The sequence below is a fragment of the Copadichromis virginalis genome, linkage group LG20 (assembly GCF_057382275.1).
Source record: "Copadichromis virginalis isolate Kocher_CV1m ecotype Utaka linkage group LG20, C_Virginalis_male_GT1.1, whole genome shotgun sequence".
Taxonomy (NCBI): Eukaryota; Metazoa; Chordata; class Actinopteri; order Cichliformes; family Cichlidae; genus Copadichromis; species Copadichromis virginalis.
This window is the reverse complement of record NC_140637.1, coordinates 17,826,332-17,840,145: the sequence shown is the minus strand read 5'-3', so window position 1 is coordinate 17,840,145 and position 13,814 is coordinate 17,826,332. Positions and strand designations below refer to the sequence as shown.

General features: G+C 40.2%; 1 protein-coding gene across 2 annotated transcripts; it reads right to left on the bottom strand.

Moving 5' to 3' along the window:
* Positions 1–1,337: 1,337 nt before the first annotated feature.
* tspy (testis specific protein Y-linked) lies at positions 1,338–12,518 on the bottom strand. Of its 2 annotated transcripts, XM_085443559.1 has the most exons (8): positions 10,607–12,518; positions 10,424–10,501; positions 10,230–10,341; positions 7,516–7,670; positions 4,774–4,850; positions 4,433–4,611; positions 4,189–4,236; positions 1,338–2,917 (listed from the first exon to the last, which is right to left on the bottom strand). In XM_085443559.1, exons 1-8 carry the CDS (start codon positions 11,573–11,575, stop codon positions 2,871–2,873), a joined length of 1,665 nt encoding a protein of 554 aa, XP_085299685.1. In that variant the 5' UTR covers positions 11,576–12,518; the 3' UTR covers positions 1,338–2,870. The 2 variants fall into 2 exon arrangements, with proteins under 2 accessions (XP_085299685.1, XP_085299686.1); XM_085443560.1 differs by lacking the exon at positions 4,189–4,236.
* Between the last annotated feature and the right edge of the window lie 1,296 nt (positions 12,519–13,814).

The window sequence follows — 13,814 nt, the reverse complement described above, 5'->3', positions numbered from 1 at the left end:
GGCTAAACTAATTTGAGATAAGTGCAACTCCTGTCAGCAGAAACAGAGAAGTGGGTGCTACAAGTGCTACAATTCACACAGAGGTTCACCATAAATTGCTGAATAGAAGACTAGAAAATGTTGCCTGGTCTCATGAGCCTCAATTTCTGCTGCAACATTTGGACGGTGGGGTCAAAATTTGGAGTAAACAACATTCACCCCGCCTTATATCAGAGGCTCAGGCTAGTGGTGGTAGTGTCATGATGTGAGGGGTGTTTTCTTGCCAGACTTTGAGCCCCTTAGTAACAACCGAATACTGTGTAAACACCACAGCATACCAGGATATTTTTGCTGAAAAAGTCCATCCCATTTTGACCAAAGTGTACCCATCTTCTGATGAGTCGCACCAAGTAAAAAGATCTCAAACTGGGATCTTGAACACGATAAAGAGCTCAATGTACTCAAACGTCCTCCAGAGTCGACAGATCTGAAGCCATAAAGAGCACCTATGGAATGTGGTGGAACGGCAGATTCAGATCACGATGTGCAGCCGATAAATCCACAGCAACCGTGTGATGCTATCGTGTCGATACAAATCAAAACCTCTGGGAAATCTTTCCTGCACCTTATTGAATCTGTGCATGAAGAATTAAGCCAGCTTTTAATGCAAACAGGGGTAAAACCGGGTACTAACCAGGTATACCTAAAGAAGTGGCCAGTGAGTGTATATTTGGGCATAAACTCCACAATAGATAACAAAAATTTTCTCTAGCACAGCGGTCCCCAACCGTTTTTGCGCCACGGACCGGTTTATGTCCGACAATATTTTCACAGACTTTCCTTTAAGGCAGGGATCTCCAACTCCAGGCCTCGAGGGCCGGTGTCCTGAAGATTTTAGATATCACCCTGGGTCAACACACCTGAATCAAATGATTAGTTCATTACCAGGCCTCTGGAGAACTACAAGACATATTGAGGAGGTAATTTAGCCATTTGAATCAGCTGTGTTGGATCAAGGACAAATCTAAAACCTGCAGGACATCGGCCCTCGAGGCCTGGAGTTGGAGACACCTGCTTTAAGGTGTTGCAGGAAAACACAACAAAATAAAACCGGTACCGGTACCAAAAAAAAAGATGATTTATTCATAACACACGGAAAAAGACCCAGGGAAACAGAGTTAATGATAAAAACAATGAAAAATAACGATAAAAACCAATAAAACCCCTGAAAACCATCCATGTCACACCCAAGCCTCAACTCTCGCGGCCCGGTACCAAACGACTCACACATCGGTACTGGTCCGTGGCCCGGGTGTTGGGGACTGGGGATCTAGCATATGTCAACCACACAGACAAAGTGAAACAACTGTCTATTTTATTAGGTCTGAGCAAAAACTTGACATTTATCTTTAAAACAAAAAAAGAAAAAAAATTACCCAAAACAACAAACAAGTAGGTATCTGTAACTACAGTGTTCTATAAAACACAGCACACAAAATATAACCTTCTGATCATGTTTATGAAAAACCCTCCAGATTATTTGATAAATTTATCCATGGATTAAACATGTTTTGCCTTATCCAAAAGACAACACAGAAGTATTATTTACAGGTTCCTTGCTAAGAAAAGTAAGCAATACAAATACTAGCTTTGTTACAGTGCACCCCATCTGTTGCTGTGAATTTAACATTTACTAACACTGTGCGCAGAAAATTACTCCCCCCCCACATGGCCTTGTAAGGAATATAATCACTTCATCTTATATTTCGTGCTCACAGGCATGCCATAATTTGGATTTGTAGAAAAACAAAGTAATAAATACCATCATTTTAAGCAGATAACACAAACCTTAAACACGTTACATTAGATTAAACCTTCAATGATTTAGAAAGTAAATTTCAAATTAAGTTAAAATCTAAAAGAAAATCAAATATCAAAACTCTTCTTACTCAAGGAGTGCTTTACAAAAATCCACAAAAACGTCAAACTACGCAATGATTTTAAACACCAGAGATGGTTTACAGACTGCTGATGGAGGCTGGTGTGTAGCAAGACAGGACACGTAGAGTAGGGGAGAAAGAAAAACCCGAAACAAAACACAGGTAGTCTATTAAAACAATAATTGTTCCTACTTACTACAGTAGAGTACACGTTTCTTTATACACAACCGACAATAACCAGAGTGTGTAAATGTCTGAAAAGTCAGCACGGTTCTTTCAACGCGACTACCGCCATGATCATCCCTGAGAACAAATTTTGGTTCAGTACTCAGTGCATCTAAAATGTACTGTAACTATATCAAATTTAAACTGTGACATATTTGCTTTGTCACATGTCGATTCCTAAAAAGCCCAGAAAACAAACAAACAAAAGAAAAGCCCAAATGTGACAAGATTGCTAATAAAGCCTCTGAAGGCTTCACTGTTATTTGAAGAATATGCAATGCAAAGTTTTATGCCACCAAATAGGGGCAATCAGAAAACTCACCTACACGCGTACAGGTTGTAGTACAATGCTCTTTAAATCGAAAAACAGTAGAAGAACCAGGAGGCATAATATGCCCAAGAATCTGCTTAGAAAAAAAAAAAAAAAAACAACAACTGCAAAAAGTGTATCAGAGTACATCAGAAGACACAGTACCAACTGTATAAAACAGAGGGGAAACGCGCTGCCTTGGCTTTGTTGTTACAGTTAAACCTGATTTAAAATGCTTCTGTGTGTTTATTTGTTATAAAAAACAAAACAAAACTGGATATTCTGTGCATAAAAATGACTAACATCAGGAAGAAGGGTTTAATGTTTGCTGTTAGTCTTCACAAACCAAGCATTCTCTTCATCCTCTCGGTCTCTGGTCCCTGCGGTGACTCCTTCAAGCTCACGTCTTCTTCTTCTTATGCTCCCTCTTCCTCTTCTTCCTCCTGATCGCTGTCATCGGAGCCTACAGGACAAAAATCAGACGTCTATCGTTTCAATGGGTCACTTTAATTATCCCACAAAGCAAACTTTAAAATAAAAAGGGTGAATAAAAATAAAAAAAAATACCATAATTTAAAAGAGTAGGAAAGAGGAAAAAGATTATGAATTGAATCCATGTATTGTTCATTCTTTGATTTATTTGTGTTTGGTTTTAAATATAGATTTGGGGAAAATGAATTTTCTTATTTTGTTTCTTTTCTGTTTTGAAACCTAAATTGAAAGGAAAGAAATAGTGATGTTTTTTTATTTTTACTTAAAAAAAAAAAAAAAAAAAAAAAACCGCAGGTAAGCATGCAGTGAAAAAGATTTAGTTTTGCTGTAGTAATTATGGCTCTAATTAAATCCTATGAGAAATGTATTAATGAGCCTTTTAAAATTGGGAAAGCACTTAAGAAAATCACAGCTGGTATGGCTCAAGAATGTTTTATAACACTGAAATAGACCTTATATTGCCTTATTATCCCATCGCTTGTGGTTTCCAAAAGTAGGATGGGAGACAGAGCCTTCAGCTCTCAGGCCCCTTTCCTGTGGATCCAGCTCCCAGTTTGGGTTTAGGAGACAGACACCCTTCCTGCTTTCTAGATGAGGCTTAAACTGTTGTGGTTTGATAAAACTTACAGTTACGGCTGGATCAGAGGACCCTGAATTTTCCCTTAGTTATTCTCCTATAGGCTCAGGCTGTTGGGGGACTTCCCAAATTCTCCACTCCCCATGTGTTTATAACCCTCTACTCAAGTCAATAATGTGTCCTGTAGTTTCTTGTACCACCTGCTGTTCATCATATCCCTATGCTCCTCTTTTCTATCTTCTCCATCTGTGGATGCCTGCACTCTTCCTGAGCCTGGTTTTGCTGGAGACTAAAAGGGAGTTCATCCTCCCCACTGTCACCGTCCTTGCTCACATCATATTACTGTAGAGTCTTGACATCACAATATAAAGTGCCTTGAGATGAAAGTTACAGTGGAAAAAAACTGAGAAAAACTGAATTGTGTTGAAATTGCGCTCTTATTTTCATTATAACACTATAACAAAGTAAATACAAATATTTTTTCAGTCATGGTTTAAAAACTCAAATAAAACAAGATGTTTTCGTTGCTTTTCTGATTCAGCTTAAATAAATCAAAGAATGAAGGATACGCAGACTGAAATGCCACCCGCAGATTCAACAGCCTCCCACTGATTATTTGTGACAATGGTGAATTTGTAGCGCTGCTGTTAAGAGTGATGTCTTACCGTCGATCACAATCTCTCCACCATCCTCCTCCTCCCCTGGGCTCTCATCTGAGGAGGAGATATTTCTTGTCTATTCAGTTTAACCCGCATTACTCATACATTTAAATTTCAGCTACAACACAGCCCAGCGAGCTCAACACTAAATGGACGCAGACATCCATTTTCAAAATAAGCTAGAAGTGAGAATGAGCTTCTGTATAATGCGGGATTTGAACCGTTTTATCCATCCCGTCTTGGCACTGACCTGCACTTTGCCCTCTTTCCTCCTCTTCTTCGCCTTCCTCCTCCTCCTCCTCTTCCTCATCCCTACTGTTGCCTTGTTCAGCTTCACCAGCCTCCTCACCGGGTTCATCATCCGAGTCAGAGATCACAACACAGTCGTCTCCGTTGCCGTTGTCAGCCGTTCTAGCCCCCGTGCCACTACTGCAAAATTAAAAAAAATAAACCTTCACATTAACAGTAAACACGCTCTTTGTTTTGATGTGCAGCCCACTCAGCTACTGAGAATACTTCTGTATTTTACGGCTTACGATGTGTGTTTCTCCCACTGACTGTTAGTTGGTAGGATCTGTAAGTTTATTTTACCTGCCGTTCTCCCTCGGTTCCCAGAGAGGAGTGAGGTAGTATCTCAGAGGGTCTCGGTACAGGTCGTCCTTAAGAATCTGAAGAACAGCACAAATTTCATTTCAGTACATTTCAATATGTTGAGATGCACATGTTCAGTTTCACACACCATGTGCATTCCTGCCAGAGGCAAATGTTTGAATAGAAAACACACAATGCACCCCCACAGACACACACAAACACGTTTTCCTGATGGCATTGTTTAAGAATTTTCCTATTATAGGGCTTCCATCAGAAAATGTAACCCTGGCGGCTTTGGTCAGGTGGGCAATTTAATGTCGCGCTCAATTAATATGGAACTATTAATTCAATCTTTTGAGGCAGAGAAAAAAAACGCATTAACTATTAACTGAAGAGGGAGCAGCATTTGGGCCTCAGTGCGTCCCTGCACACACAGCGGGTGATGAGAGAGAGAGAAAAACAACAGGGCATTCATTTCCCAATTTACAGCTTATACCAGCGAAAGCCCACTGAAGCACATCACTAACAAAGGGCAAAGCCTGAGCCAGCCATAAGTGAACAAATATGGACTTAGAAATGGTAAATCGACTGGTATTTTTACAGTGATTTCTACTCTTACTGAGCTCTGAAAGCACTTTTTCACAACACGTCACTTGGATCGGATCAGCTGCCAGTTGTGCTTGGCATGCAAAACATTTATTAATAATCGTTCATCTCTCAATAGTTAAAAACCCTCAAATCGCCAGTAATGGCAGATCAATATATTGATCCGCTTCTGCTCCATACTTACAGTGGCTTATACATTTGTAGAACATGTGAAAAAGCCGGTGTTTAAGACCGAGAGGAGATACAAGGCATCCGGCTTCAAAATCTAGCAAATATCCTGGCGCCATCCGCTGTGGCGACCCCATGTGAATAACGGAGCAGCCAAAAGAAGCTTAATCTGTCACACTCACAAGCTGATTGATGCTTCAGATTAAATTTGGGGTTGCTCAAGGACACTTTGACATGGTGGGAATCAAACCACAGAGCTTCAGATTTGTAGATGGCCCACTGTGCCCATAAGGCCCCTTTCCATTAGTACCTACTTGGATCGACGGGTTTTCTGTTACAATTGAGTACCACCCAATGTGCGAGATCGTTGTCATAGCAACGTGGCTGAACTTCCAGCGATGTAATTAGTATGCGACATGAACGCTACAATCAAGGTGGACGTCGAGCGGTCTGAGGCTTTTCATCAGACTCTGAGACCACCGTGTTGTTTTTGTAGCCATTTCCTTGTTTTCGGGGTTTTAAAAATGTTGGTTTGATTTTCGCGAACGAGACCCTCTCATAGCTCATTGATTGATGCCACTTACCAGCCAATCGGTGGCATGCAGTCTGTTGAAATTACCTTGGGTTGCTTGGAACCCCTTGATGGAAAACCCTGAAAACCGTGGCAAGCCGACCAGAGTAGGTATTAATGGAAAAGGGGCTTTAGTGACCTCATCAACTAAACAGGTAAAAGAGTATTTAGCTATAACGTATGGGTTGGCTCTTTATTTATTTTTAAAATGTCTTTATAGTCTTTTTAAACTGTTAATTTACCATTGAAGCTTTTGTATAAAAATAAATAAATAAATGAACGCACACATTTGCCCAGTGGTGGTCCACTTGATAGACACCCTGATTTTTATATCTGTTAAAAACAAACCAAAACAAAAAAGGAAGTGTCCTTATTGGGGCTGCGCAATTATTTAACATTTATTTTCAACCTCAATTTTGGAAATCAAGATTAAACTGTGTCACATTCTCATTTTACCCCTCTCTTTTCTTTACTTGTGCTCCATCCTTAAAGTCCAACTTTACTCTCAACCAGACTGTGGAAGCTTCAGTTCACTTCACATTTATCTAGTTCAAAAATGCAATTACGGTAACTGAAAGAGGAATTTCTTCTATTTTTAAAGGGTAATAAAGTCGCCATTTTTCCAAAGTCTGACTGTAATCATGTTAACTAAATGTGACATAATTGCTTCAAGCATTTGAACTCTGACCCTTTCAGCACACAGCTGGCACACCATGCTTGCAAATAATGATTGTCTAGCAAAATCTAATAATAGGTTAACAAAATACCTCTGAAACTGTTGCAGCCTAGTGGGTCTGAAAGCTTTCGAATACAGCAACACACATTTAAAACCAGGAGATCCTGTTAATCAAAGCTTCAAATAGAAAATGTTTTACCAAGTGAAAACAGAAACTGGAGCTCCTACAACACCGTTACTAAGTCTCCAGGTCTTGATCCAGGTTGATCAGACACAAACATGTTAAAATCTGCACAGTAAATTCTAGTAAATCTGTTTTTATTTTTCTGTTTCGATCTAACCTGCCTGAAATTCTTTACAAGGCAAGGTTACTGTTTCTATTATTTGTTGCTGCTTACTGTTTCTGTTGTATTATTGTATTAAATGTTTGTGGTGGCTGCCGCTTGTCTTTATATTATATTAGGAGTACATTTTTTGCTCTTTCCTCTTGTCTTGAATAGTGAGTGTAATTGTCTGTCCAATTATTGTGTTTATTCTATTATTTGAATCATTTTTAAAAACATCTTGCCAAAGAACTGCACTTGAAAATTAGCCAGCTGACTAACGCTGCCATACTCACACAAATGTTGATCAATGTGTTGTCCTTATAAACAAATAAATAAAATTATACTTATCGATTTATTTTCGCTACAATCCAATATGTGGGTGTACTCTTTTGTACCTGTGCTACATCATCTTGTCCTGGGCTGCTGTGGTCACTGAACCAACTGAAAAACGTCTCATAAACACCACGTGAAGACTTCCTGGGTTCACTGTGGGCTGTCAGGTTGTGTCCACGATGCCATAGAATGGGGTTGGAGAACGACATGGGAGATCCTGAAAACATGAGCAGCCAGGATTAGAACATGATACTGAGGATATAAGCTTCCTGCTTGACATCACAAATGATTCTTTCTATTCATGTGCATGACGACAAAGAGTAAAACAGTTAAAGTAATCTCAGCCAATCCTCCATTTCATAATGCAACTGTGCTGTCTGAATACGGTGTGTGCCCTTCTAAAAGCAAGTTTCGCCACTCACCAGCCGTATTGTAACTGGGCTTTTATTTACATGAGTCCCCTAAATCAGTGGTCCTCACTTTATCTTGAGTGCCCCAGAAGCTGAAGTTCACTCTCGCATTCCTTTTTTTTTTTTTTTTTTTAAATCAAACAGTAAAAAGGAACCCAAACTGAAATGTATTACTTAAAGGTGCAATAACATCAGCAAACCATAAAGATAAGAAACACAATACTTTACTTATCCCAAAGTTAGGAAGAAAAACATTAACAAACATTGACCTTAGTTTCATTTAGTTTATTCCACCTGGCTCACCTGCAGTGAACCTGTATCCTATAGTTTGAAAACCACTGATTTAAATTAACTTTCAATTTAAAAACATAAAACCTGAATGTACAGAATCACTGGTAAGATTGTGGTAAAACAAACAACAAAAAACACATTTGTTGTAACTTCTGCTGCCCTTTTGGCCAGGTCGCTCCTGGAAATGAGATTTAAATCTCAATGAGACTTTCACCTGGATAAATAAACAATAATATAATAATAATGCTTCACAATGTGACACTGACAAATTTGTCAAGTTGTTTGGTTTACTTGCAACTTCTCATTCCCATATATTTTATAGGCAGCTGTAGGGCTGTGCGATATGACCAAAACCTCATATCCCGATATAAGAATTCTATCATCCCAATAACGATATAAATCACAAAAATGTAACATTTTCTGTAAATTCTGTGAATCTCGGGCAGCTCGAATTGCGGGAAGCGTTTCCAGCTGGGCGTCGTGTACCTGGAGTCGAGTGTTTTAACAGATGCATGAAACGATACATTTTTAGACATAAGTTGTCACGGCCGCCGTTTTCTTTGTGAGTATTTATTACACGGCGTGCTGCGGGGAAAAGCCTGTTCTAATGTTTGAGTCTAAGGTGTATTTTTTTTTTGCACCTGGCGGTTCTTTTTTGCTTCTCATCCGTAAATACTGCACACTCTTTCATGCGATTCAGTTTATTTTGAAAAGTTTCAACAGGATCTTGAGCTTTATCGTGAAAGGTTTATGTGGAAAATAAACAAGCAGACACGCGATGATTTTACCGTCGTTGTTGCTAACGACAATGCATAAAAACAGTCGCTTGTCTGTCCATAGTGTGGTTATATTAAATATAAGAGAAAGAGAGAACTTTAAGAAATTAATATAGCCACTACAGGGACCATCAAAACGATCAAAAAAATATTGCCGTAAACAGTTTATTTTGCGACACCACGAAACAAACGATAGCGTAAAATGAAACGATAGACGTTTTTATATCATCATCCGATATATATCGTTATATCGAACAGCCCTAGGCAGCTGTTAATGAAAATTTCCCATTTAGTTGTCATTTTCCCTTCCAAAATATGACCGAATTGGGGGGGAAAAAAGCAAAATTGATAACTCTCCTTTTTAAGATTATCCTTATATGCTAGGGCTGTACTGAACCTCATTTTTCACAATACCAGTGTAAATTTTTAAATGATATTAAAATGTCATATCAATATATTATTGACACACCAATGGCATGCATTTACTTTCCTTAGCACACACTACAATGACTCAAGCCCAGACACATCTGAGAGCAAGAACTGCATGTTAGCCTCCATTAACCACTTTGTACCTAATAAGGGAGCTACCATATCAAGCTCCGACAAAGCACAGTGCTTTCCAAAACATGCAAGAAAATTGATCCCAGTAAAGGTGGAAACGACAAACTTGTTCCACCAGTTGACGCAAAAACACACCGTTCTACACAAACAGGCTATTAAGGCACATGAGGAGGAGATACTAGGAGCTGGTGATGTGTGACCTAAAGTAAACAAATGCCTCACGTAAGCACTGCAGGAGCACTTCCTAGCTGCACATAATGCAACTAGGGAGTAACCCTTTCCTATCATAAGTTCCTATGTGATAGGAAAATCAAATGGTGGATGCAAAATTACTCATGTAGTGGCACGGTGGTAAAAAGAGGGCTTTAAGCAGTCGGTTAAAAAGGTCGACCCAATATACAACATCCCAGGTTGAAAATGTGTTTTAATTATATTTTATTATGTGACAATACTGTGCATATGGTTAAGTAGTAGCTGTCCAACTAAAGTGTGGCAGTTATTTTATGCTTTTTTGGAGAAAACATTTGACTTATGTGGGATGAAAAATGCCCTTCATTTTGATCACACTAATAAATGCTGCAGCCTGCAAGCAGCAACCACTAAAAAAACGTTTTGTGTTTTTTTGTGCACTGTCAAAAATCGTATTACTGTATTCTCCAAAAGACTGATATAATTTTGAGGCTACACTATGCTTTACCTAATATCACTTGATTTTATAATCACATGTTTATTTTTTACCTCCCATTCCGAGGTGCAGCTCTTTCATGATGATGTTGTTCTGAAAGTAAGGGTTTCGTCTGAAGTGGAAGCGAATTCTGTAGCCCAATTTGTTATTCTTGAAAGACTCAATCTGAGGAAAAAGGTAGGAAAACGTGTTTTCTTCCATTCGACAAATATGCATCAGCTGAGATTGTGAGAATAAAATGTCCTACCTCAAGATCAGTCATGTAACTAAGAGCGTCTTCATCGGTCTCATCAATGTGAGCTGAGAGATGAGGATGGTTCAACAGCTGGCACATCGAAGTTACGAAAAAACAACATGACAAATTCACTTTAAATACTCAAACACAGCATGGCAATCGGTCGAGCGTTACACTTTCATATTTTAAGGATACAGCTGTCACCCAAAACCCAGGGATCGTTTTCGTGATAGAACTTCTCTGATCCAGATGCGGGCGCCGCTGACGACTAATCTTCAACTCCAGCCTCTGGTGAAGCCGGGCACTTTTCTTCTCAAGGGCTTCCAGCCTCATCTGTACTTGTGCCAGGAGAGCCACCGACTGCCTCAACTCTGGAGCCATCTTTACAGACACAATGGCACATTCGCCATCATCGTTTTCCTCATTCTCTGATGGGAAAGAGGAGCTCGGTGTGGAGGAAGAGCCAGATACCGATTCATCGCCCTCATCTGCTTCAGGCACATCATCTGTATCCTCTCTGTCAGTGCTATGCACAGATGTGGAGCTATCTGCTGCCGCTGCTTGTGTTTTGGAGCCAACTTTTGAGGACTGGTGTCCCCCGCGCTGTTTAAATTTACTCCCTTGTTTCACCTGCTTGGCCTTTTCAGATGAACAAGGAGTCTCTTGGCTGTCTTCTCCGTCCCCCCCTGTGAGACTGGCCAGCGCTTCAGCAGCTGCTATGGCAGCTGAGTCGGATTTGTCCAGAGGAGCTGTGGGACGCCGCTCTGTTTCTACTGTTTTCTCTACTTTGTCTTTTGCATGAGCCGACTCCTGCTGATCCGAGGACTGCGGCTTGTCGGTGCTACTGCTGGTGTGGTGGCTGTCAGCGCTGGAGCTGTTGACAGGCTGTGAACTGGTGCCACCAGCGCCCTCTGAACCCTGATCTGCTTTCACAGCGGCTTGTTCCTCTTTGCCATCTTTCGACTGGCCCTCGCTCCCGGCTGCTTCTTTACTCTCGGCTTCACTGTCTTTGCAACTTTCAGAACTAACCCTCGTTTCATCTGGCTGGTCACTAAGTTTTGCGGACTTGCTGGGAATCAGGCTGCCTTCATCCTTATCGGGTGATGGACACCGTTTCCTCGATGCAGAGTCAGCGGACTGTTTGCAGTCCATCACTTCACTCATGCTAGCTAGCTAACAAGCTAGGTAGCTCGCAAGCTCGTATAAAATAAACTGAAGTCCAAATAACTGCACGACTGCGCTCGTTTCCGAGATAACACTTTTGGGGTTGACGTTGTGATCGTAGCTCAGCCTACATTCTCAATAAAGCAACAACAGGAAGCAGTGCTCGTATTTCTCTGCGGCCTTGCGGAACGCTGAAAATTAGCACGCTGCTGCTAAAGCTGGTTAGCTCGGCTTACCCAATTCTTGCGTCCTCGCAGTCACGGCCGTACCACATGCTCACAAATAAAATCCTAACAAGAAACACTCGTTCCAGATAATCAAGCCCTGCCACGCTATATCGCCGTTAAGCCGCAATCCGCCTTCTTTATAATAGTTTGTTTTTGCATTATCCGTTAGCTTACTATCCGTGCACCGACGTGATAGAAAAACAATCCTGTGATTGGCTGTGGTACGTCGCGCTAAAATGTCTCGACCAATCACATACAAGGGTGTGTTTACACGGTAATCTGTAGCGGAGCCGCCGCGGGTTTACTGCGCAGCAAGCGCAGGGTCTCGAAAATCATTGCGACAATACTGGGAAACATATTTAAGTGTTTACACGACAGCAGTAAAAAGAGACACTTTACACCACGCTGAACAAATTATGTTAAAATGAAAATATGCATATTAGCCCACAAAAAACCCGCCAGATGTAAGCAAGGACTTGGCTTTGTTTGCATATGAAATCATCTGCGGTGCCCACAGTGGCTTGTGTGGTGGTTAACTGAGTATTGCAGAACGGATGCAGCTTGGGCCTATTCCAAGAGACGATTTCACACATATAGCCATGCATCATAGCCTATTGTGTATATAGGTTGCGTAGCTTCTCCCCCTCGTCAAGTTGCTGAAGGTTATACAGAAGAATCACAAACCAGAGGTCATCTGATCCAAGATAATCAAATCCAAGCAAGAGTCATCTACAGCCAGGGCAACCCCCCGCAAAAAAAGATTCGGAATTATAAGATTATCTTGTAGCATTTCATAATGCAGCCCACAACTAACGGTGTGATTACACTAGAATTAAATGAGATTGCTATGTATTTTATCTGAATTACAATGTAATCAGAATCAGAATCAGAATCAGAATACTTTATTGATCCCTGGGGGAAATTATTATAAATTATTATTATGTAATTACAATTACCTAGCAATACTTGGCAGTAGATGTATTAAAATAAGGAGGTAACAATTCAAGTTTTTACAGAGAAGAAGCAATTAAAAGTAATATTAAGTAATGCTCAGCTTCCAGGTATTATAGCAGAACCCCCCCCCCCCAAAGTTTCCCATCTTACACTATAAATATAGCATGCCATAATGTTCATCATGGATGCTCCACTATTGAGTTCTCCATTTGTATTATATATAAAATGTGATAAGGACTGTTCTCCCTTTGCTACACCGGCAAATATCACAGGGCACAGGTCCATACGGTCTTATCATTACAGAGGCCATAGTCTGCATTGCGTGCTGGTGTTTGTTGTTTCTGCTATATGCACGCCAATACAAGGTATAATTGAAATTTATACCTTGCATTACCAAGTTAAGCCACAAAAAGTGCAGTGATTTTAGAGTGTAAGCTGGAAAATTTGTGTTTTTCTGCTAAAATACCTGGAAATAATACATTTCTTAAAATTATTGGCAGTGTAATTTTTTTCCTGTGAAAACCTGAATTGTATCAACTACAAAGTGTTCCTAGGTAAATATATCACCCCCCTAGATACCCTTGCACTTTGAGAATTTTGTTCTTGGCAAGCTCTCAAATCTTACTTACTTAGGCTCCGTATTTCACGGCCTGTACAATAAAATACGGGCGGTATTATGAAGTCCAATCAATAATCTTTGCATAATTTCATATTTTTATCACAATGGGTTATACTTTAGATTTTCTTACCATCTCAACCACTGCTACAACTGGACTGGTATTAAATTACACTGACAGCTGTTCATACTGAATGGCAAAACTTTCCCCAGTGTGGTGGAATTAAAATGGCCTAAACTCTAACGAACATAATGTATCACAGACTGAGTCTTCGATGAATTCAGGCTTGGAGAGAGGGAATTTGGAGACGCCATCTTGAAATAATAATTCCCACCTGATTGTCTCTAAAGATGTTTCAATAAATACGCATGCAGCCTGTCTTTCCAACGCTGGCATTTATGACATTAATATGCTATTTCCAGCAGCAGGCGCAGAGCCAGG

What these genes read in the sequence shown, in the direction of transcription:
- tspy (XM_085443559.1), bottom strand. Translation starts at nt 11,575, where the DNA reads ATGAGTGAAGTGATGGACTGCAAACAGTCCGCTGACTCTGCATCGAGG. An exon ending in GTTACATGACTGATCTTGAG is followed by an intron (nt 10,342 to 10,423) that starts GTAGGACATTTT and finishes CTTTTTCCTCAG; the next exon opens with ATTGAGTCTTTCAAGAATAA. An exon ending in GAACCGAGGGAGAACGGCAG is followed by an intron (nt 4,612 to 4,773) that starts GTAAAATAAACT and finishes TTAATTTTGCAG; the next exon opens with TAGTGGCACGGGGGCTAGAA.